This window comes from Eubalaena glacialis, chromosome 4 (assembly GCF_028564815.1).
Source record: "Eubalaena glacialis isolate mEubGla1 chromosome 4, mEubGla1.1.hap2.+ XY, whole genome shotgun sequence".
NCBI lineage: Eukaryota > Metazoa > Chordata > Mammalia > Artiodactyla > Balaenidae > Eubalaena > Eubalaena glacialis.
The window spans coordinates 154020201-154045444 of record NC_083719.1 but is presented as its reverse complement, the minus strand read 5'-3'; the positions used below and the strand labels follow the sequence as shown (position 1 = coordinate 154045444).

The 25244-nt window shown below is 46.3% G+C and overlaps 1 protein-coding gene across 1 annotated transcript; it reads right to left on the bottom strand.

Annotated features, from left to right (window-relative positions):
• Positions 1–19599: 19599 nt before the first annotated feature.
• On the bottom strand, positions 19600–25051 carry LOC133090603 (protein LEKR1-like). Its single transcript, XM_061188999.1, has 3 exons — positions 24834–25051; positions 20891–20913; positions 19600–19745 (listed from the first exon to the last, which is right to left on the bottom strand). Exons 1-3 carry the CDS (start codon positions 25049–25051, stop codon positions 19600–19602), a joined length of 387 nt encoding a protein of 128 aa, XP_061044982.1.
• Positions 25052–25244: the final 193 nt, after the last annotated feature.

The following is a 25244-nucleotide window of genomic DNA, read 5'->3' as shown; positions in this document are numbered from 1 at the left end:
GGGCCTGGAAGGAGTGGGAGGTGGAGGCTAAACTAGCTGCACTCTTCACAGCAAGGAGGTCTGAACAGCACACTCCCACAGCTACCGAATAGCCAACGCTTTTTTTAAACCTGCTTCATGGTAAGTGAAGTTAGTCAGACAGAGAAAGGCAAGCATATCACTTATATGCGGAATCTAAACAAAACAAGATACAAATGAACTTAATTACAAACAGAAACAGACTCACAGACAGAAAACAAACTTACAGTTACCAAAGGGGAAAGCTGATGGGGAGGGTTAAATTAGGAATTTGGGAGTAACATATACACACTACTATATATAAAGTACATAAACAACAAGGACCTACTGTATAGCACAGGGTATAGCACTCAATATTTTGTAATAACCTATAAGGGAAAAGAATGTGAAAAAGAATATATATATATATATATATATATATATATATATATATATATATCACTTTACTGTACACCTGAAACTAACACAACATTGTAAATCAACTATACTTCAATAATTAATTAATTAATTTTTTAAAATGACAACAACTAAAAAATAAAAACCTTCAACAGAGCACTTAATTCTTGAGACAGGTTCTACCCATGACCAGCCCTTTGGCAGGAGGCTTTGTCTGGTTGTGTGCAAAACAAGTTAAGAGAATGAAGGTAACAGTGATTGGCAAACTAGAAGGCCCACACTAGAAGTTCACAAAATGGTGTCTCACAGGTCACATATGACCTGCGGGTTTTGTTTGACTCACACATTGATTTTTTTTTTTAAGGTAAATTAGTTGCCAGCACATACAAGCCACAAAAATCCAAACTTCCAGCTTCTCTTCAAAAATAATAACATCGGACTTCCCTGGTGGCACAGTGGTTAAGAATCCGCCTGCCAACGCAGGGGACACGGGTTCGAGCCCTGGTCCGGGAAGATCCCACATGCCGCGGAGTAACTGGGCCCGTGCACCACAACTACTGAGCCTGCGCTCTAGAGCCCGCGAGCCACAACTGCTGAAGCCCACGTGCCTGGAGTCCGTGCTCCGCGACAAGAGAAGCCACCGCAATGAGAAGCCCACGCACCGCGAAGAGTAGCCCGCGCTCACCGCAACTGGAGAAAGCCCGTGTGCAGCAACAAAGACCCAACGCAGCCAAAACTAAATTAATTTAAAAGAATCAAAACATCCATCAGTCCTGAGCCCACATTCCATTTCACCACAGTCCCAACACTCCCTATTGTCTTGCACCCTACCTGCTTCACTCACATACTTGACCAGACTGGCCTCAGCAGGCCTCCTGCCTACCCTCATGGATGTATTTCAGCCATTCATGGCCATTCCATTTCTTAGGTGGATACAAAGAGGGAAATTTAGAAAATCTAAAAAGAGCTCTGGGAAATTAAAATATAAGAAAGATGAAAAATATCAATAAAACAATTGGGAGATCAATTTAAGAAAATCCCTCAGAAAGAGATGAATTATGAAAGAGAAGGAGACTCAGTCTAGGAGATTTAATATCCAATCAGAAAGAGTTCCAGAATAAGGGGATGGAGAAAATGGTAGGGAGAAAATTATCTACAAAATAGTACAGAACTGAAGGATGAGAGTTTTCAGACTGAAAAGGCCTAAAGAGGACCCAAGACAGTGAATGAAAAACTCCCCAATAAGATGCATCGTTGTGAAATTTCAAAACTCCTAAGGATAAAGGGGGAAGAGCCCAAATGCTTCCAAAGAGGGGAGAAGAATTACATGACAAAGAATCAAGAATCAGTATGGCCTCAGACTTCTCACCAGCAACTTTGGAAGCCAGAAGACAAAGGAGCAATGCTTCAGCATCCTGAGGGAAAGTAACTCTACCCCCATTCAGGTCATCAATTAAGTGGAGTACAAGCCAGATATTTTTCAAGCATGCCAGGTCTCAAAAATTTTCCTCCTGAAATATCCTTTCACAGGAAGCTCCTGAAGGCTGTGTGCCGCCAGAATGAGGGATTAAAATTAGAACAAAGACATAATTAGATCCAGGAAGCAGAGACCTAGCCCAGGAGAGAGGGAAGGGGCTTCCCAGGATGACAGTAAGAAGAGTCCAGGGTGGCAGCTGAGAAGCAGGTCCAACTGGGACTGCAGACGATCACTTCCTGGTTCTGCCAGAGAGCTTGGGAGTAAGTTAGTGATGGTTAAATTAGTTACAGGAAACTAAGCAAACCAAAAATGAGCAAAAGACTTGAACGGGCATTTCACAAAAGAAGATCTCCAAATAGCCAATCAGCACATGAAAAAGGCCTCAACATCATTAGTCAATATGAAGAATACAAATTTAAGAGCCCCGTGATCATCACTATCCACCCAGCAGCATAGATCAAATGAAGAATGACAGACTGTCCCAAGCGCTGGCAAGGGAATGAAGCAACTGGCCCTCTCACATGTAGCTGGTAGGGCACCAATGGTCCAAGTGCTTTGGGAAACTCTTTGGCAGTTTCTTATAAAGTTAAACATATACCCATCCTATGGCCCAGAAACCCCACTCCTAGGAATATGTCTACAGAAATGAATACATAGAGCCACAAAAATATTAGTACAAGAACATTGTACTAATATTAAAAAAATATTAGTGCAAAAACATTGAGTAACTTTATGCATAATAGCCAAAAACTGGAACCAGCCCAAATGTCCATCCAATAGGAGATGGATAAACCAAGCGTGATACTTCCATCCAAGGAATACGAGTTGGCAGTTGAAAGGAATAAGTGACACACACAACCATGTGGATGAATCTTCAAAACACGACAAGGGGAAGAAGCCAGACAGAAAAGAATATACGCGGCATGAGTCTAGTTACATAAGGTTCAAACCCAGGAAAAACTAATCTATGGGGTGAAAATTCAAAATAGTGGTTTTCTCTGGGGGACCAAGACAGACAGGTATTAACTGACAGGACACAAGGGAATCTTCTAGGGTGACAGATATGTCCTGGTGTCACAGGCATATCATATGGAAAAGTCATTAAGCTGGGCGCTCATGATACATTTTACTACATGTAATTAATTCCCCAATAACATACTGGAAAAAAAAAAAGAAAATGAAACAAACCAAAAAAGATGCATTATTAATTCCATGAAAAGTAAAAACTTATATTAAAAAAGAAAATGTAATCATAGGACACTCCGGGTAGTATGGACCTAGCTTGGCTGTGAACAATAATTACACAGTTGTAACAATGGATAAGTACACCATATATGGATTCAACCAGACATCTATATTGGCAAGATGAGCAGAAGGGCAGTGTTTGTGTGTAGCAGAGGGTTGGGGGGGTGAGCAAAGAGAGCTAAATCCTAATAATTTGCAGTAGGAAGTCAATAGATAATGTCTAAAATCAAATAAACAAGAAATAACAGTGAGGTGTGTTCTTCAGACTTCTGAAGGTAAATATGAGCTAAAGGGCAGCAAGTGGTTGTCTCTGGGGAGTAGCATTCAATGGTGGGGAGGGGTGGGGCAGGTCATTTGGATCTGCTAGAATTAGATTTGGCAGAAAGAAACGCAAGGGAACCCAAAACAAAATCCTTTAATTAAAACAGAAATGTAAAAGTCTGCAGATAGAAAACTCTGGGCTGCTCCACAAAGGTGTCAAAGATTCAGGCTCCTTTTTCTCACTGCTAAACCATATGCAAGTTACAGTTCCAAGACCACCTTATGGTTCACTATGGTTGCTCCAGCTCCAGCCATCAAGTCCGCGTTTCAACCAGTAGGATGGAAAAGGCTGCCTACCAGCTGTCTTTTTAGGATATTTCCCCAAAGCAACCCCACAATACTTCTGCTTAAATCTCACTGGTCAGAACTGAGTCCCATGGTCATTCCTAGCTGCAAGGGAGGCTGGAAAAAAAAAAACCTCTAATCTGGACAGCCATGTGCCAACCATGGAAGAGGGGAGAATCTGTCATTAGGACTTGTGTTTAAAATTTTTCACATATATAGGTATTACTTTGATTAAAAAATAAAAATTGAAACAAAAAGAAGTAGCATGAGCAGTCAACAGACAAAGTAAAGAGTAGTTCTGCTGGGTGGATGAGCACTGCGGGCTGCACTGGTCCTGAGCACACACCTGGGCAGGCAATAGCAAATACCTAATGAGTGCATAACCACCACCACAGGCCCCCCACCACAACAGGGGAGCCAGAAGGAAAACTAAGGAGATGATACATGGAATTAAATTATTGGGTGGTGCACACAGGGCCAAGAACCCACCAGAGCGCCAAGTAACTCCACGACAACAACCTTGCAGATAGCCCCAAGGTCTGGAATCTTTCCTAGCCTTCCATATTTAGACCAATGTTTAAAAAAGATAAGATCGCACAACACCCCAGAAAGGTGGAAATTGTTATTCCTCCTTTACAGAAAAAGAAACAGACTCCCAGAGGTTAAGTAACTTCCTCCAGGTCATATCTGGAGGAGCTAGGACTTGACCTCAGGAATCCCTAAGACTGAGTCCTGGTTTCTCTCCTCCATGACACAGGCACTCCTCCAAGGGGTCTGGGTGGCCACCCGCGGCTTTTGGATTCTCTGCAGAGCCACATCAGGCCTGTCAATAAGTCACAAGATGCAATGACTCATCTGAAGACAAGATAAACAACAGGGAGGCCTGGTGAGATGAGAGGTCCTGTTTCCTAGGAAGTTGCCTTCTGTAGGACTGAAAGAGTACACAGTTAGCAAGCAGGAACCCATTCTGCAAACACCAGCACAGCAGTTTGCAGACAAAGAAAAAGTGCTGCTGGTCCTAGAGATGGGCGGCAGAGCTGGGAGCCGCAGAGTTATTTCCATCCTGAAAGGGCTTTTGTCAAGCCTGGGCCATGAGCCTGAGGATATAGAATTCCAAACCTTCCCCTTCCAATTCCTCCAAAACCAGAAGGGAAGGTCCTTCTGCACTGCTCTAATAATATTTCTCTGCTGCATCCCATCTGAGAATCCCAAAATGTTTAACCAATATTTCTGGATAAAACTGCAGACCCTCCAAGTGACCTTGGAGCAGTCATTTCCTCTCCCTGCACCCCAGGTCTCAGGGGAGAGGAAGAAGGCTCTCAGGGAAACAAAGGTGATCGGGCAGAGGGCAGAGGGAGCTTACTGTCGCCAGAACCCACCCTATCAGGTCTTTCTGGATACAACAGGCTCTTGGGGACCAGCCAAAGCTCAGAGCCCAGATGGCCCAATAGGAAAGCAGCAGGCCATCAGGGAGGGACAGGCAGAGAGTGTGGAGGCCAGCAGGAGGGACCCAGCCCAAGGCTCAGGGACGGGGCATGGCCCCTGCAAGGACTTGGGCCACAGCAGGACCCCGTTCCCAGAAGAAATCTGCTCTCAGATGAAGGATCCAGGTAGAGCCTTGAGGTTTGGTCGTCGAGAAATAAGACAGGAGATGGGCCTGCTGGGCTGTAGGTCAGAGTGAGGTGACATAATGCTCTCAGTCAGAGAGAGCTTAGAGGAAATTTTTATACTCCCTGATCGGTCATGGAACTTATGCCTGACTCTCTAATTGAGGCAGCTTTGAAAGTCTGGGGACAACAGGACAGGGAAGCCTCAGAGGCAATTCAGGAAGCTGCATGTGCCCGGCCACCTCCCTCCCATCCCCCGGCTCAGGAGGCCCTTCTCCTCCAAATCATCAGAGCTAAGCAGGTGACCTTCAAAGCAGCCCCAGGACTCTGTGACAACATTCAGAACAAAGCCCTGCTCACCGTGACCCCTTCCTGGACACCCCCAGATTGAATGGACCTTCCTAATGCATGAGTTTTATCTGTGACCCAATTCAAATCTTCTATTGTTATTTTAAAATGCCTTACTCTCACTCAACCCCAGCACCCAGCACAATGCAGTATACTCAAAAGAGCTCAGTAAATATCTTTGTCTTTGACTTGAAAATAATCTAGTTAAGATTTTAAAAGAACTGCATGAGAAAGTGACAATGTACAAATAAGCACAAAATGATGCCGTGCAAATAAAAGTCATAAATCCCCAGGGAGCACTGAAAAATAAGTGAATCAGAAAGAAGGGGCATTAATCTGGGAAGGTGCTTGGAGAAGGTGAGTTTTGAACCAGCTACTAGGAGAAATAGAGTTTGGGCTTATATATTAGAATTATTTTGGTTGCAAGCAATAGCAATCTAATTCAAAGTAGCTTAACCCAAAAAAGAAAAAAACAAGTAGGAAGGAAGGAGGAGGGAAAAAGGGAAGTTGGATAAAGGAGAAAAAAAATAGGGGATACTGCTTGAAGGCATGGCTGGATCCAGGGGCTCAAAGGCGGATTATCAGGAACCCACCTTTCTCTATTCTGGTTTCCTCTGTGATAGCATCATCCCAAGGCAGGGTCCCTCTAGGGTGGCTCCCTAGATATAGATCCTACAGCTTAGCAACCCCAAGAGGAAGAGAAAGCTTCTCTTTTCCAGCAGTTGAGGGGTATTAAAAACAAAACACTTTCGTTGTAAAGAGATTCTGAGGGGTTTATTTGTTACTGCAGCTTAATCTGGCCTATCCTGACTAATACATGCCTCCTTGGTCTAGCTTGGGACATAGGCTCACCCCTATAGCCAGGAGGATATGCTGATCTGATTGGCTAGGCTGACTCAGGGTATGGTGCTCTGACTGGCCAGACTAAGTCAGGGTATGGTGCTCTGATTGGCCGGACTGAGTTACAGGCCCAACCCAGGAACCAGAGAACTGAGGCCAGACCCACCCTAATCATGTGGTCTGAGATTTCCTCAAAGAAATATCAAGATCCTGTTACCAAAAAGAAAGGGGAATGTTCACTGGGCAGCAAAAATTAGCAGAGCTTAACACACACTTGACAGAAGGGTGAAGGGAGGCTGGGCATACTTCACACCAACCATTCCTACGTCTGGGGCCCACCATTCGTCTGATGACTCCCCTCCCTCCAAGGCACCCCCTGCCTCCCCACAGGAGATTCCCGAAATGAAAGCTGGGTTTCTGAAGAGAGCTTGGGGCTCCCAGAGCAGGGATAGATCTGCCCCCCTCACCCCATCTTTGCAGCTCACCACCTGCTCTGGCCAAGACTCCCAGCTGTGAAACCTCCTGGCCCTGCAGGGAGACTGCAGGTGTCCAACGGCGGCCTGGAGGCCCAGCGCCCACACCTGCAGCCTCTGAGGGCCACCAAATCCTGCCGGGATCCTCCCAGCAGCAGGCGCATGGATGCTCACACAGCATTCCAGCAGGGCCCACTCCTCAGGGAGCCGAGCGCAGTGCATCAGCACTTTTAGCTCTGCCATTCCCTTACATACTTTTAACCTCCTGGACGAAAGAATTCAGTCGGGCTTGTGTTCCTCTCCCCACAGACTTGAGAATCCAGCCGGAGTCACTACGTCACACTTCCTGCAGCAGCCCAAGGGTCAGGAGTTCACCCGCTGAACTGTTTGCCTGGGGAGCAGGGGTCCTAATAAGCATGACATCCTCCCCCAAAGCTCCAACAGCTGTGTTTCCCCCTGGCTCGGAAGGGAAGAGACCAAATAAAGCAGCAGGAGGAATTACATGGTGCAGAAATGCTCAGCGTGGGATTCCAGGTCCAAAGGTCAGATGCTCAATTATGATTGTAAGCAGGTCAGTTTGGGGGGTTTTGCCTCAGTTTTCCTGTTGGCAAAATGGGGGGAGAGGGGATCATTTCAGGGAAGTGAGCCAGTGTATGATAAAGTAGGAGCCTCTCCACCCAGGTTCTGCTGGGTCCAACAGCCGTCCAAAACCAAGCCAACCCTTTTTATAGAGAACTTTCTAGACTGCCAAACCTACCTTACGAGAGAGCACTGCAGTCGAGCTGAGCTTGCATCTTTAATTCTCGGTCTAAACTGGGCACTGGATGAAGCAGAAATCTGGAAAGCTGAGCCACCAGCTGAAGGCTTATGGCTCCCCAGGCGTCTCTCAGAGGTGACAGGAGGCTGGCAGAGAGCTAGAAGCAGGACAGACCGAAGTGTCCCAAAACCTGGGGCCTGGCCTCCTACATTATACCTGGGAGCACCAAAGTAAAGGGGGCCTCTGAGGACTCACAACCTACTGCTCAGAGCATTATATGTATTTATAAAGGCAACAGGAACCAGAGAGATGGAGGGGCTGCAAATTTTGGGAGGGGGTTGAGGAGGACCAAATATGTGACTGGTCAGAACAGGCAAGAGAGAAGGTGGCTGCTGGCTGTTAGTCTAGAACTCAAAATTATTTATTTTAAAAAAAAAGGCAGTAGAAAATTAAAAGAAAAAAATCTGGATAAAACATCTCTATGCACTAGGCTAGGGAGCATACAGCTAAATATAAAGGGCAGATCCCAGCTGGGGGCAAGACTGACTATAAGGCCCTTGTACAGAAGGTGCTTCCAAAGGACACATCTAAGAAAATTGCTTAAATGGGAATTAGGACAAGTCCTGGCAATTGTATTAGAGGATCTTGGTTGCCAGGGCAGCCGCCCAATTTAAACTGGCTTAAGCCAACGAGGGGAATTTATTGCCTCACTGGACTAAAAAAGTCGGGGGCTCCAGCTTCAGGCATAGCTGTATCCAGGCTCAGACAGTGCCATGAGGATTCAGCCACCTCCTCTCAGCCCTGCTTCCCTCCACACCAGCTTCATTCTAAGATGCCATGTGGCATACCCTGGAGGCTGCAGGCTTACAATCTCCTTCCTGCTGGCAATCACAGAGAAAAAAGAGCTTCTCCTTCCCAAGGGTCCTCATGGACTCCGTTTGTGTCATCATCACTGTGGCTGGGGAGAAGGAATACAGTGATTGGTCAGACTGAAATCATGTACTGAGTCTCATATGAGGGTCTGGAACCCTGTGAGAAAAGACTAGGCTGGAGATAAAAAATGAACTCATTGGGATAAAGATGGAGACAAGGTTACCAGTTTTGCCATTACTAGGCTGTGGGGCATCGGGCAAGTCAGTGTCCCACTGTGAACCTCTGTCTCCTCATCTGTAAGTGAGTAACAATACCTACTGCAGCTGGCTGCTGTGGAGATCAAGTAAGATAACTTATGTAAAGTACCTAGCTCAGAGCACTCAGCAAATAGTGGCTATTATTCTTTTTTCTATTTGTTTCTCACTTTAGTTCCCCTTTTCCTGTTTCTACCTTAAGACTGCCAGAGGCTCACCCTTTGGCACTACTCAGAGTCCTGGGAAGCACTGGACTAAAGAGAGAGGAGGGGCCTGGGCTGCCAGACCTTATTACACCCACCCCTCCGTTCCCTTTGGCATGCTCCATCTTGCAGCTGTGGGCTGGGAGACAGGGATTGGCCATGCCAGGTGCCAACCAGGTTGCCAAGGCTGGAGTGGGAGGTTCTACCAGAAGCATCATGAGCTATCAAAACTGCAGGGCCCCTGGGAAAGCCAAATGCAGAGCCTCCAAGAATGCACCTCTGGTGCATCAAGGCAGGAATGGGGTTAGGACGACTGGGTTGACAGGGTGGAAACAGGAAAGGGAAGCAAAGATGAGGGGCAGAGAAGTGACCCAAGGAATCCAACCACTCACCAAAGGCCAGGAAAACACAAACTGGCAGCTCCAGGGCCAAGTCAAGGCCATCCCTGAGTTCTAGGGATTGGAGAAATTCTTTGAATTCAGAAAAACATCAGGATAACTCCACCCACTGTTCCTGGAAAGGAACCACACGATGACACCAGCAATCATGGCCCAGATGCAGGTGGGAATCCAGTTAGGAGCCGTCACAAGGAAGAAAGAGCAGGCCACCAATTTGGGGAGGCCATCCCCAAACTTCACCCATCCTTCCTTCCCTTCGCCTTTGCCTTTTCAAGAGATTCTTTTCGGGACTTCCCTGGCGGTCCAGTGGTTAAGACTCCACGCTTCCACTGCAAGGGACGTGGGTTCGATCCCTGATGGGGGAACTAAGATCCCACATGCCACGTGGCGCAGCCTAAATAAATAAATAAATATACGTTTCTTAAAAAAAAAAAAAAGATTCTTTTCGCTGAGAACTCCCCTCCAGACCTTCCCAAGTGCAGTCAGAGCAGTTGAGCAGGGGAGGTGGGCTGCACCAGAGCGCTTGCAGGAGAGCAGGTGTGAGCAGATGACTCTGGGTTTCTGTCATTCCTGGGTTGAGAGACCCTGGGCAAGTCTCATTTCCTAGCCTAGAAAGTTGGAATAACCACCGGTCACCTCTGCCCAGTGCTGGGCCCAGACAGGGGCAGGATGAGGCAGGGAAAGCCGTTAGGGCCGTGAGCCTGGGGGAAGCTTCAGGGGCTCCTCCTTGCTCCACCCACCAGCCAGGGGAACCCCTGGGGCAAGAACATCCAGCCTGGGAGCTGAGGGGCAACTCTTAAAAGACCTCTAGCTCTTTCCCCTCAGGTCCACCCCTGGCAGCTGACCTCGGCACATCACCGGCCTTCTCTGAGTCGGAGTTCCTGATCAGAATGGAAGTACAGCTTGCTGGGAAGCGACAATGCACCTGCATTTTAAAGCCACCCTGGCTGCCTTCCTGGGCTTCAGTTTTACCATCTGTAAAATGGAGATAATACTTTCTATGTTAAGTTAAATAACTTCGTGACTGGCACATAAAAATCACTCAGTGCTGGTAACTGCTATTATTGATGTTATTGTTGTTGTTGTTAGGCTTAGGGGATGAAAAGAGGTCTTCAGGGACTTCCCTGGTGGCGCAGTGGTTAAGACTCTGCGCTCCCAATGTAGGGGGCCTGGGTTCGATCCCTGGTCAGGGAACTAGATCCCACATGCATGCCACAACTAAGAGTTCACATGCCACAACTAAGGAGCCCGCCTGCTGCAACTAAGACCCAGTGCAACCAAATAAATAAAATAACTAAATAAATATTTTTTTAAAAAGAGGTCTTCAGCAAAACATTTCAAAATTCACAGATTCAGGAGAGGTGGCTTAGAACCTAAAATTCAGTTTTATTGCCCCTTTACCTATTATTCCGCTTTCTTGTCTCCTGGGTGCCTTGTTTGCAAGATTGCCCAAACGTCTGCCCTCCGTCCATCAGCAGTCCAGAAGTAGATGGTAAAAAATTCAGACAAGGAAACGAAAAAAGCTAATAACAGACAGCAGCTTGAAAACCAGACTGACCTGCAATGTTGGCATCTGATCAAATGAGTGGGTGCCCAGGAAACTCTCAGACACGGGTGGTGGTAGCAGTAGTGTCACTGTGGCTGTCTGACACAGATCACACATGCAGTTTTCCATGGGGGCTTGCAGACTACAAAAAGTCTGGTGGTTTCCAGGAGCCGTGTGGTAACAATGTGTCATTCTTCCTATAGAAAGATGACATTACTGGTTTGCAATCTCAAGCACCAGAGCCTTAGCAAGACCTGGAGAGGGATTTTCACGGATCCTCTTCCAAGTCTCCTCGGCCCCCCTCTGCATTTGCCCAAGAACCACGGTGCCCATCTGTGGGTCATGGAGAAGTAGAGAGAACAGTCCCTGACCTGAGATGGAGAGAGAAATCTAGAGGGTTCAAGGGGGAAGGAGCCTCACCCCACCCTAGGTGACACCCGCTCCTTCACTGAGCCTTTGATTCGGCTGATGTTAAGATGAAGCTGGACCCCTCCAGCACAGCGGCCGATGCTGAGGGTAGCAGGAGGTGGGAGGGAGGTTGCTCAGGGATGCTGGGGCATGGACAGATGGAGGAAAGCCAGGCAGGGACCGAAAATGGTCCAGCTTTTCACACTAGTGGGCAGGGATTCCAGCAGCAGAGTCTTTCCTTGGGTGTGAAGGTGGCTCGGGGAGTGGAAGAGAAAAGCAAGGAGGTGGAGGCAAGGGAAAAGGTGACGAGAGTCAGAACAGGGAAGAGGACAGATGGGGAAAGAGGAGAGCCTGAGGATACAATCCACCTTGGGACTCGGGATGGGGGGAAGGAGAGGGTAGTTGGCATGTTCCATGCAGAGACTCCCCCTGCCCTATGGGCTACACCAAGTGTCCCCAACTGTCCCAAACCCAAGCCGAGGACAAGTCCCTGCATGCCCTGTGTCCACACACTGCAGATCACATGTATGGTTTTGTCAGGTCTTACAGAACGTGCCCACACAGCTCCAGGGGGCCCCTAAATGCCATGATTCATGCAAGTGCCATGATTCGCCCATGGGCGGCCCCATGGGTTGTGCAATGAAAAAGCAGGGCAGCCCTGAGCCACAGCCCTGGATGCATCCATCCCTGCTGCATGCTCTCCTCCAGCTCCACCTCTCTTACCGTGGCAGCCGTCACCCCAGCTTTGCCCCTGACATCAAGACAGGTGGTGAAGATGTAGAGTGATCACAAAGGCAAGTAGCAAAGCCCAAAGAAGGGTAAAGAGTCAGAAACACTAGAACCTGCTCTCTCCCCCATTAAAGGGGCCAAGTGGCCCCACGTCAAAAACTAGCCTTGTTGAATCCACTGCAAGGCAAGGCTCCCTGCACCCAGCCCCTCCCACCTGTGTCATCCTGCTGGCAGCTGAGTTAGGAACTACCCAGGCCCTCACTCACAGGTGGGCCCACATCACAGGCACACACCTGCCATAGCAGCCTCCCCCGCTGCCCAAACCTGGACCTCTGCCAGGCCATGCTAGACTCAGCCCCACCACAATCTAGGGGGGGACTCTGGTAGTTTCCCACCCAAAAAGCATTCTCGTACATCACCTCCCATCCTGCCTGCCCCATTTTTGTTAGTGCTAATAAAAATGGACATCGTTTACACATCTTGCTGGGTAAAACCAGACTCTCTCTCTCCCAGACCTAGGGGATAAATTATGCTTGGTCTAAGCCAACCGTGGCCGTCCTGTTCCTCCTTGCCGGTGAGAGTCCAGGAATGGGCATATGACCAAGCTCCAGTCATTGAGATGTAAGAAGTCTGCCAAGATTTTCTGAGGTTGCTGACTAAAAACAGAACACTGTGGAGAAAGGCCCTCTTTGCTATCCTTCCTGCTCTGTGTGAAGACATGAGGCCTGGAGCATCAGCAGCCATACTGTGACCTAGAGGACAAACCTAAGGCCAAAATGCCAATGCTAAAGTTGGTGGAGTGGAAAGAAAGAACAAGCCTTGGTCTCACGCAGCCATTGTGAGGTTGCTGAGCCAGACCTGGAACTGCCCTCTCCAGATTCTTTATCGGTGAAATAATTAAATGTTTCTATGGCTTAAGCCATTGTTAGTGGGGTTTCCTGTACTTGCAGCCAAAAGCAGCCTAGATGATATAATAGTCAGCAAGTCCCTTCCCCTTCACCCCAGGCCAGAATCCCACCCCAGCTGCCTGCCAGGGCCCAGGCTTCGGGTGCTCTTACCCAACAGCCATTGCTCACACACATACCTTTCTTGAGTACCCCAGGCACCTGCAGGCCTCCACATGGAGCAGAAACTCCAGCCTGCCTCTGCCGGTGGGGGGTGGGATGGCCACTAACCAACCTGGGTCCATAGACTCAGACTCATTCCGTTTCCTCTGTTCGTCAGTCAGCTGTCTGCTAGACAAGCCACAAACTCTCTGTGCCTCCGTTTCCTTATCTGTAAGATAGGGGTGATTTTTTTTTTAACCGCCTTATTTGCTCCTAGGATATCATAGGATTGAAACTAGTTGAGAGAACATGAGCAAAGGCATATTGTGTATTTTAAAGTGCTCAATAAATGTCAATTAGCAAAAATTTTTAAAAATAAATAAATAAAATAAACTCTTGAAAAAAATGTCAATTAGCGTTATTACTAAAATAATATCTGGATGGGGAAGCACTTTGGAAAAAAATATAAATTGCCATGGAACTGTATACTTTAAATGGGTGAATTGTGTGGTATGTGAATTATAGCTCAAAAAGCAATGAGTAGTGACAGGGTGAGAGAGTGTCATGGACATATATACACTACCAAATGTAAAATAGATAACTAGTGGGAAGCAGCCGCATAGCACAGGGAGATCAGCTCGGTGCTTTGTGACCACCTAGAGGGGTGGGATAGGGAGGGTGGGAGGGAGGGAGATGCAAGAGGGAAGAGATATGGCAACATATGTATATGTGTAACTGATTCACTTTGTTGTAAAGCAGAAGCTAGCACACCATTGTAAAGCAATTATACTTCAATAAAGATGTTTAAAAAAAAAAAAAAAAAAAAAAAAAAAGCAATGAGTAAAAAATCATTTAATACATATGTATGTATGTATATATATATTCATTGTTATCAAAATCATTATTGTGATGATAAAAGAAGGCTTTGGAACAGGCAGGCCTGGGTTAGAATTCTGCCTCTGCCACTTACTAGCTGTGTGACTTTAGGCAAGTCACTTACCCTCTCTGAGCCCTATTTCAGCTTTAAAATGGGGAAAATAATACCTGACTCACAGGGCTTGAAAAGGATTAAACAAGATAATGTGTGTGTTCCTGGCACAAAAATTGGAGCACAAAAAATGTCAGTTCCTCTTCTCAGGAGACCCATGCCGTCCGGCAGTGGAGTGGGTTCCCTTCAACAATCACACAAAGTCCCTGCTTCTTGTTCCAAGTACAGTTAGTGACCACTTGCATTAAAAGCACTGAGGTCCTTCCAGCAAGCCCCCGAATTAGCATCTCCATAGGCAGGGTCTGGGGAGCTGCCTGTTAACAAACGCAACCCTATCCCCGGCTCAGCCGTAGTTCCCAAGCTCTGTGTTTTACACAGACCTGGTGCTAGCTGCCCAGCCTGGTTTCCTGGCTTCTCACCACATACCCCGAGAGGAGAGAGGCAGTTGTGATCTTTCCCATTCCATGAGGCCATCTGATAGTGGAGCCGACAGAGAGTGTGTTGGGCTAGAACAGTCCCTCCAAACTTGTCAGACCGGACCTCCCCTCTCCTTGCAGATGAGGCCTCAGAGAGCAGGAGGCCTTGAACCTCAAGAGACCCTGGGCATCCAGACCCCACTTCCAGCACTGGCACCCTTCAGACCTGGCAGGTGGCCGTACAGGAAGCAGCTCCTCCAGACCTCAAGCCTCTGCAGCTGGGCAAGGCGGGAGGGACCAGAACCAAGACGGGCTTGATTTGGTGGCTGCCCCAAGGACAGGTATCTTGGACCTGAATGCCCAGTGGCCTGTACGAGTCCAAGTGCTTCAGCTGGGGCCCCCGGGCTTCCCGCGTGGCCCCCCTCCCTCCTCACTGCTCCAACCTCCCCCTCTTCTCCCAACACTAGCAAGGTGGGTCCCTACACCACATCCATTCCCCCTTTCCCACCTCCTGGCCTTGCCCGTGCTGTTCCCTGAGCCCAGCAGGCTGGGATCCCAATCTCCCTATTCAATCCCCACCTGTTTTCAAGGCCTGACTCATACCTCACCTGCTCCAAGAAGCATTCTTGGACCCCTTATCTGATGGCCTGTAGTATTGACTGTCCTTTTCACAACTTGAAACCCGTGACCATGTTCGAGAGTATACGTTTGCTCAACTGACTCAATATAACAGAAAGTATTGGGCACTTTCTCTGTACCTGGCAGCAGGACAGACATCATGAAAGATGACAGGACCCTAACCCCCAGTGAGAACCCTGAGGATGGAACACTGTGTAGAACTTGAGCTCACTGCACCTTCCCAGCAGGCTGTGGGAGCCATCCAGACAAGAGCCCCTGCCTCCTTTCCTCATCTGTCCTGCAGCTCAGCCTTTTAGAGCTCAGTACCTACCCCAATGACACCCCGAGGGCCGCCCATTTTACAGATGAGGAAACTGAGGCTCAGAAACAAAGCGGCTAGCTATGATCACGCCACTAGGAAGTGCCTGACCCTGGATCCACAGCCAGTCTGTGTGGCCCCAGAACCCACAGGAATTCCCTCTACATCACACTACCTCTCATGTTAGGTGTCAGTGACAACATTAATTTTCCCATTCGTGCTGCATCTTTTTTTTTTTTTTTTTTTTTGGCCGCACCTGGCATGTGGGATCTTAGTTCCCCAACCAGGGATCAAAACCTCACCCCCCACATTGGAAGCGCGTAGTCTTAACCACTGGACCGCCAGGGAAGTCCCATGCTGTATCTTTCTTTCCCAGTGTTCTTCTACTTTTTCCTGGGACCTGCTCACCCTCCTAGCCCGGCATGGTGCACAAACCCTTAGTAGCTGTACATTTTCAGCTTGCTTCCTTCTTCTCTCTGAAGATCTGTCTTTGCCTTATTGCTTCTCCCACAGCCTGAGCGGCGAATTCGTTTCCAATTCCATAGCGCCACCTTGCGGCCATGGAGAAAACAGAGCTTTTTTGATCAAGTGGGCAAAGGGAAGAAGCCTCACCGCCTTCTAGGTCAGGAGATAATCTGTCAGTCCCACCAACAGCAAAACCACTGTTTCCGGCACAGCCCGCTCCACCTCCACATGGGACTCACATTTGCATTAATTCCATTACAGCCCGCCCTGCCCGTGTAGGAAACAGACACGGAAGCCTTCCCTCATCACCAGGTGGTCTCCTGTGGGTTCTGGTGTCTGCTGGGCCCAGTCCAGTACAAACCAGGGGACGCCAGCCCTTTGGTGGAGTCCCAGTGGTCTGCCAGGCCCCAAGCAGGGAAAAGGCCACCCCAGCAGAGGTGCCACACGCAGCTCTAAACTGACCAGTGGAGAGCTCATCCCTAAGACTACCCCAGAGCCCTGGAGAACTCCTTCCTCTAACTCAGAGAAAAACATGTGGAGAACAGGTCACATACTTATGACATCATTTTAAGTGATAAATGCAGATATAAAATTGTATGTACTGGGTGATCTTTCTTCTTTTTACATAAACATTCACATGTTACAAAATTGCACTAAAAATCTGGAAGTATGTTAAATGTTAATGAGGGTCATTTGTGCGTGGTGGGATTTTAAATATACTTCTCTATATATTCCAACTTTTTCACAATTATCCTGGAATACCTTTATCATGGGGAGGAGGGGGAGAGGGCAAGATGGAAGACGTGTTTATGCTCTTTGGAAAAGTGAAAACATTTCCTGTGATGCACAGTGGAGCTGTGGTGTAGGAACTAGCCTTGAACTTGAGGCCAAAAGCCCAGGTCATCCACTCACAGGCTGGGTATCCTTGGGCAAGCCACCTCCTTAACCCGCATCTGTCCTCCATAAACTAGAAGTAATTTTAGCTACCTACCTCACAATGTTAGTCTGAGGGCTGAATGAGATCATGTATGTGAAAATACTGGTACAGAGTGAGTCTTAATGAATGTTTTTTGAGTGAATAGTATTTTATATATTTAGTATTGAGCAGTTCAATGCGAGTGACAGAAACCCAACTTAATCCAGTTTAAGAAAGAGGACAGAATTACAAAGTTACAAAACTGAAAAGAATAGGGATTCAGGCACAGCTGTATCAAGCTGTTCAAATGGTATCTTTAGAGATCTCCTTTCTCCATCTCCTAGTTCTTCTTTCCCTTGTACTGGCTCAAATCTCAGGCAGGGTTTTCCTAGAAGTGGCAAGATGCCCTCAGCAGGCCTCAGCCCACATCTCACCTTCTCAAGTCTCCAGACCCTTAACAGGGACAGCACTTCTATTTCCCAGGAGCTCCAACAAAATTTCCTCAACCCTAATCCAAACACTGAGGCCAAGAGTCTGACTGTCAGGCCTGGGAAGTCACAAGCACTCCCATGGGAAAGGTGGTCAGAGGCTGCCCTACTCAAACCATGTGATTATTGGGGGTATTTACCCAAAGGAAATTTGGGGTACAATTACCACAGAAAGGAATAAATGGCAGACATCCCCAACAGACACACTCATCAATAACATAGCACAAAGGCTGCCACAGACATAGGGTCACACCTCTCTTAAGACAGAGATTCTGATAATTAGCTTTGACACTTGTGCCAAGAGCCACCTTGGAATGGAAGGAGCCTGGGCTGGGAGAGGGAAGACAGGCTTTCTCCTTGCAGGCTGTCCCACATGACTTTGAGCAAGCAGCGAAGCCTGCCTGGGTCTCAGGTTCTTCACCTGTTCAAGCAGGGTGCTGGGCTAGGATCCACACTCACATGCCTCCAGACCCCGGCAGTTAGCAAATGAGTGAAGGGCCAGTCATGGGGCCACACGTGAGCACAAGTCCATTTAGAAGGCCAGGCTCCCTCCTCGTATTGTGAGGGAGGCCCCATGTTACCAGGTCTTCTGGTCTTTCAAGGTTTTCTGTGAAATCTCCTGACTTTGCAATGTTGAAAACTAACTTAATTGCAGTGACGGTTGCACCCCTCTGGATTCATGCACGCCACTGTGAGAGCCATGGAACTGTACGCTCCAAGAGGTGAATTGGAAGGTATATGGATTACATCTCAATACAGCTGTTATAAGCGAATTCAGAAGCTTTCTAAAATTATTCAGCCTTAAAAAGGAATGAAGTCTGATACATGCTGCTGCGTGGAGGAACCTTGAAAACATTATGCGAAGTGAAAGCAGCCAGTCACAAAAGGGCACCTGTCATATGATTCTGTTTATACGAAATATCCAGAACAGGAAAAAAGCATTGGTGGTTGCAAACTATTATATACAGAATGGACAAACAACAAGGTCCTACTATAGCACAGGGAACTATATTCAATATCCTGTGATAAACCATAATGGAAAAGAATATGAAAGAGAATGTATAGGTATAACTCTGTCACTTTGCCATACAGCAGAAATTAACACAACATTGTAAATCAACTATACTTCAATTAAAAAAAATAAAAAGCATTGGTGGTGATGGCCAGGGGGAGGAGGAGGGGGAGTGACCAGAGTTTCCTTTTGGGGCAATCAGAATGTTTTGGAACTCGATAGTGGTGATGATTGTACAACAGTGTGAACGTACTAAATGCCACTGTATTGTGCACTTTAAAATGGTTAATTTTATGTAATAGGAATTTTACCTCAATTTTTTTCAAGTCTTTAAAACATTCTGCTAGCCAAGTAAAACATATCCGTGGGCTGAACTGGGCCCAGTGGTTGCCAGTTTTTAATCTCGCTAAGGTCCCTTCTAACCCTCAGATCCCATATTTCCAGGGACAAAAATGTCAGCTCCTGTCAGAGAAGCAGTGGCAGGCTGACCGCAGCTTACAGCCAAGAGGAAAGAGGCATTCTGTCTCCTCGAAGAAGAACTTCCCCAAGATAATTTGAGGCCAGAAAATAAAAGTCTGCTGGAGCTGGAACCAGGCCAGGGTTTTCGGTTTGTTTCTAACTGCCCTTTGCCACAATGAAGGGCAACGAATTGCATCTGGGTGACAGCAAATGGACCCTGTTGACACGGCCCAACTTTAATTTTTGTGAAGTTAATAATTAGGCTGTCATCCCTCCGCTCCAGAGCAATTAGTGGCCTGCAGAGGGGATGAATGGGCCCTATTATCAAGGGGAATTATAAATAGAGGGAGGCGCAGGGTGGCTGAAGCTCTGCACAGCATCACCCCTGCCCTCTCGCACGCACCAGAGTCCCCACCAGCCCGCCTGTGATCACTTGCCTCCAGCTGACAGCTTGAATCCCAGCTGCCATCCGAAAGGGCTCTAAATTCTGCCTCTGTCATCTGAGCCTGACTTTTTATGCTGTCCAGAGCAGGGCCCAGCAGCCCTGCTGAGCCACAGGACAGCCGGAGTGAGATAAAGTCCTTTGTTTCGGTGGCCTCCTGACTCCGGGGTCTGGAGGTGTCTGGTGCTGAGCAGGAGGAACTGGGCTCAGCCTGACAGGCCATGGTGTTGGGGGCACTGAGTGACAGCCTGTTCAGTGATTCCCCAGGTCAGCTCGGGATCCCAGCCAGGAGCGACAGCCCCCCAAAGCCAGGGCCGGAGACAGCCCAGGTTCACACCGGTATCCTTGCTCTGCTTCTTCCAGCATCTCAGGCAAGTTCAGAACCCTCTCTGCAAACTCTTACAAGAGATCAGATCGAAACAGAGCTTCGTAGTTCAAGAAAAAAGCACTTGTCTCTGTGAGCAGCAGTTTAAAAACGCAAATACCTACACCCAAAACCAATTATAATAATAGTTAACATTTATATAATTTTCAATGCACCAGGCACTTTTTATATATCAAGTCACTTAAGCTTCCCCAAACAGCCCTATGAGATAGGTACTATTATTATTCCCATCTCACAGGTTTGTAAACTAAGGCAGCAAACAGTTTCGCTAACTTGTCCAAGTCACAAGGCCAGGAGGTAAAATTCAAATCCACTCTGGCTCATGCTCTTAACTATTATTTCTATGGCTTATGCTTTAGTCAGTGAGTGAAACAGACCAAGGGTAGGAGACAAGAAGGAGTGGTGGGGACTGCAGTGCCCTGGAAACAGCACATCCAGACTAAGGGAAGAAGCGGCCCGCCGATGGGCTGCCTTAAAGGGATGAGGATGCCGATTTTTTTCAAGAGAAGCTGGAAATCTAAATTTAACATGAAATTTGATTTTCAAATGTTGGTAACTAACTCAAAGCTTTTAAAAACACTGTGCAGACCAAACAAAGCAGTTCTTTGAGCCACTACTTTGCAATTCTGATGCAGAGCAATGCTCCTGGCTCTCTGGCCCCATCTCTGGCCTCACTGGGTGGGATTCGGTCTCAGTCAAGTACAGCCTCTTCAGTCTGCCAGGCATCCTTCCATGGAAAGAAATTAAGAGAGAGAGAGGTGACAACCCACAGTCCAAGGCTGGGCTCTACCAATAGCTGTGTGGCTTTGGACAAGTTACTTACCCACCCTGGGCCCTAATCTTCTCATTTGTTAAATAGAGATAATAGTTCCTGTGTCACAGGGTTATTGGGCCCAGGATGAAAAGGTTGCAGGGACCAAGCTTGATAGACTGTAAGACACCTTCTAGATGTGGGAGCCTCCTCACGCAGGTGGTCTTAGCCCGTGGTCTGCCAGGACAGCTAGAAGGGAAGGACCCCCAATCCTGTGCAGCCAACTGCCCATCTCACAGCTGCTGCCCCCACGTCCTGCTTTTCCACTCACACAGCCTGTGATGTCAGGACAAACAAACACCGTGGAGCCCACACACCCCGAGTCCCTGCTGACCTCATCCCCATACCTCCCACGATGGAGACTGCCCGCCTGCATGGAGCAGGAGAGATTGCAGGCCAGCCTCTCACATGACACAGAATTTTGAAATTAGAGAAATGTTAAAAATGCAGAAAATGCACCACCCCCCCATCCCCATAAATAATTTGGTGCATATTCAACTTAATAATTATTTCTATACATAAAAACAGAAGTTATGTACGGTACTTTTTTATGAAACGGGAACCAGATGCACATGGCAGCTATCTTTTTGATTTACTCTGTCTTGGACGTCTTTCCATGTTAGCATATTGCTACTGTATTCTTATGAATGGTGCCACAGAATTTCATTATTTTTGAAACTAGTCCCCTGTAGGTGGACATTGCTTCCAATTTCTTTGCAGACACAAGCGGAGCCACCAAGAGCATCCTTATACCTATAGCTTTAGTCACTCGGGCCCGGGAAGGTATAGGGGGACGGGGATATTCATACCTGGCTAATTCTTAGATGCGGAAATGCTGAGTCAGAATGGCTGGTGAAATTAGGAGTCCTTTCATTTTCTTTGATTTATTCAAGTTATCTTAATTTAAAAATGTATTTGCTAAGAAAAGTGAAGCAATTGAAAGTGGACATCACAAACAATTAAAAACATCCTTGTGACCCACGCAGGTATCACGACTTATGTGCAGTTGATTTATAGACACTGGGGCTAAAATTCAGAGCTTGCACTCAGGGTTAACTTTTAAAGAGCGGGAAGCCCCCTGGGGGTTTTCCTGAGTCCCCTCCAATCACTCTGGATGGGGAGGAGCCACTGTGTCCTCCCTGATGGGGAGGGAGACTCAGGCCAACATGGAAGACTCAATTATGGGGAGGTAATTTGTAACTGGAGCTAAATTCCAAGAAAGAATATGGCCAAGGACAGAGGAGATAGAGGGGAAAACCAATGAATCAGGAGGCCTAGGTTGGAATCTTGACTCTACATCTACTACTTGCGTCGTCCTGGGCAAGTCATTTATCCTCTCTGACCCTCAGTCTCTTCCTCTGAAAATGAATGTAGTAGTCTGACTTCATAGCACGTGAAGAATCCAGCTTGATGCCCGGCACATAACAAGTGTTCAAAAATCATTGGTTAAATCGGAATCCTGGAAATTCCCTCTGCAATCAATCTAACAAATTCCATCTGGGTTCACAGGAGACTACTGGAGCAATGTCATTGCATAAATTTATCTATCGGTTGACTGATGAGGGCAGTAAAAATGGCTGTGACTGATTTTGATCCCAGAATAGGCTGGCTGCTTCACTGCCCCCAGGAAATAGGTTGTCTTGACAGGGCCCACCACTGTTTTTTGTTTTTTGGGGTTTTTTTTTTTTTGGCAGGTGCCTTGGCTAACAGGCTGGAGATGCAAGTAAAATCATGGCATGGGACTTTTGTGGGAGAAAGTATTTTTGCTTCTGTGGTCCCTTCTTCCTGACACACCTCCTCATCTTCTCTCTAGCAATCTCGATCTTTCAAACCCTGATCAAAGAATTGCCTCTCCAAGAAGCCCAAACCAGCCCACCCCTCACTTTGCATTGCTTCAGCCCACAGACCTACAGTCTGGACACACCATGTTCATGTGCGTGTGTGTGCACACACACACACAGACACACACACACACACAAGCATGCACAATGGTCTTACAATATTCTGTGCTTGCTAGAATTCCCTGACTGCTTTATGTACCTACATCAGGTCTCCCTCACTAAAATGTAAGCTTCCAGATGAGGCATTTTCTAATTCTCAGATCTACTAAATATCATTTACTGAGTATACACCATGTACCAAGTGTTTCGCCTACATTATTCCATTTAATCTTCGCAACAACTCCACGTGATTTAAATGTCATTATGTTCAATTTACAGATGTGGAAACTAACAGTTCAGAGAGGCAAAGTAACTCGTCCAAAATCACAGAGCTTAGCACTCAAGGTGTACAAGTCGGCACTCAACAAATAATTTTGAATGATTGAAAGAATGGATGGATGGTTAGATGGGTGTGTAGGTAAGTGGATGAATGGGGTGGATGGGTGGGTGGATAAATAGACAGCAAATCAGTGGTAGATCCAGGTTTACCTGACTCCAGTGAGGTCTTTCCATGTGAGCACAAGGGAGCTCCTACATTTAGCACCCAGAGCAGGCACAGGGCAGGGCCCAATCACTGTCAAACATTCCCCCAAACACACAGCAGCAGCCGAGCATACTTGTTCCAACCAGTTTCCATAGCTACAAGGCTGGGTGTTGGATTCAGCCACAGGCAAGGGTGAACCATTAGGGTGAGGACCAAAGATTCTCCTCCCTCCCTCACAGCAAGAATGGGCTGATGAGCTGAGGTTCTGGGTGGAGGATTTGGGTGGGATTCTGGCTTACTGGGACCCACCTGGTTAGCAAGAGGGTCCCCCTCACCAGGCCACAAGGGGGCAGCATCTCCCCGCATCCGCGTACCCCAGGCGGGCAGGGCTGGGTCAAGAGGCTGCTGCTGGGTGAGCAAGTTCCACCAAGGACCCTCCTCTGGCCCCGCCCTCTAAGTGCAAGCCTGCGTCGGTTGTTAGTGTCTGGGGAACCCTGGCTGGGAGTGCTTAAGAAAGCACTGGAACAACCAAAATCTCAGTGCCTGCCATTAGGGGGCAACCTAAAACGATCTCGGCAGACACGGCTCAGCCCTGAGCAGCCCTTGTGAAGCCTGTGGCCCCTGCTGATGCGGGAAAGTCCCCAACATACGTCAGATGAGAAAAAGCTAAGTGCTGAACATGGGTGTAGAGCAACCTCATTTGTGTAAATTGTAAATACGTGTACATAAGTATATGTATTATTTGTGTGCTGGTCTATGCAAAAGAAAATTCTTGAAGGAATCCCAAGCAGCTGTTTGAAGGCTACGTTTTTTTTGTTTGTTTTGGTCGTTTTTTTCGTTTGTTTGTTTGTTTTGCCTTTTCTTCTATATACTTCTTTTATTTCGTATGTTTATGTATTACTTATATAATACAATATATTATTAAAGAAAGTAAAGGAAACACCAAACAAAAACATCTGACAGGCAAAAACCCTCCAAATTTAAGATTTTAAACTAAATACTTTAAACTTCTTATTTTTCCACTCAAATATTATTAAATACTTTACTATTCAGACTTGAAATTCAAGAAAATGTAACAAACTTTCTTAACAAAGAACTGAGAATTTACACTATTTAATGTAATTATTCAAATTTGTAATAAAATTTAATAGAAGTACTTAATCCTAAGAGATTTAAGAAAGTTTCTACTTTACAAGGACACAATGTTCACTATATTCATTAGTTCATGTTTTACTAACATCAGCTGTCGATATTTTAAAGGGAGAAATATTTATTCAAAGGAAAAGCCATGAAACAACAGCAAAAACTCTTCTGTAAAAGTGTTTGTATAAGCTCAGTGAGGTGTCTTTAGGCAGACTAAATTGCTGATTAGACTTGACAGCATTAGGAACCCAATCTTTAATTTTATTCCAGTTTCAGTGATTTAAAATCATGTGCCAATTTTAATGTTTTGGCATCCTTTCCATAACATGAAAAACTTATTCTATAAATCTAAACATTCAAGGACATTTAAAAACAAATATCAGATATCAAAACTACCAAAATTCACCTGATTTCTAATAGACAAATCTTCCTAATGATAAAATTAAGATATATACCTGTGGAAAAGTAAAATAAACCCATCTCAACTTATAGTTACTGAATGAATTGGCTTCTAATTATTCAGATAGAAATATATGCCTCAAAGGAATGCTCAATTATATTTAAGAATTATATTTAGTAATCAGTAATAATGAACAAACTCAAATGTATTAAGGTGTAAATTATACTTGATATGGAGAAATTCTAGAAAAACAAAGTCAAGTCTATTTTCTGTACTTTTCTTCCAAACTAAATAAATGACAGAAAAGAATAACATATTCTAACCTTTCCGTTTTGGATTCATTGTCAATTTTGTACTGTTCAAAATCTTGGCTAAGAGACTGTAGCTTTTCTTGAAGTCTCTTTTCACATTCGACACTTCCTTGATAAAATTTTCTCTCTTCTTCCTTTGCTTTCACAAATTTTTCTTCCATAGCCTTAAACTCATGAAGAATTAGATAGCTGACTCCACAGTACTTACAGACTTTTTCTTCGGGAGACATCTAGAAAATAGAACATACATTTACCGAAATGATATTTTTTTAATTCTAAAAAATAAAGTTCACGAAGGCTATGTTTGGAAGGAGAGGCTTGTACTTTTTCTTTTCAGCCTTTCTGTGCTTTTGAAGTATTTTTTTGCCATTGGAATGTATTGATTTTTTTTAATTAACAGGGGTTACCTGGAAATTGGGATTT

Excerpts from the sequence above, each read along its gene's own strand:
- LOC133090603 (XM_061188999.1), bottom strand. The coding sequence starts at position 25,051 with ATGTCTCCCGAAGAAAAAGTCTGTAAGTACTGTGGAGTCAGCTATCTA. Across the intron at positions 20,914-24,833 it reads AATGAATCCAAAACGGAAAG|GCGGGCAGTCTCCATCGTGG; the intron begins GTTAGAATATGT and ends TGCTCCATGCAG. Across the intron at positions 19,746-20,890 it reads GGCAGTCTCCATCGTGGGAG|AGTTTGCAGAGAGGGTTCTG; the intron begins GTATGGGGATGA and ends ATCTCTTGTAAG.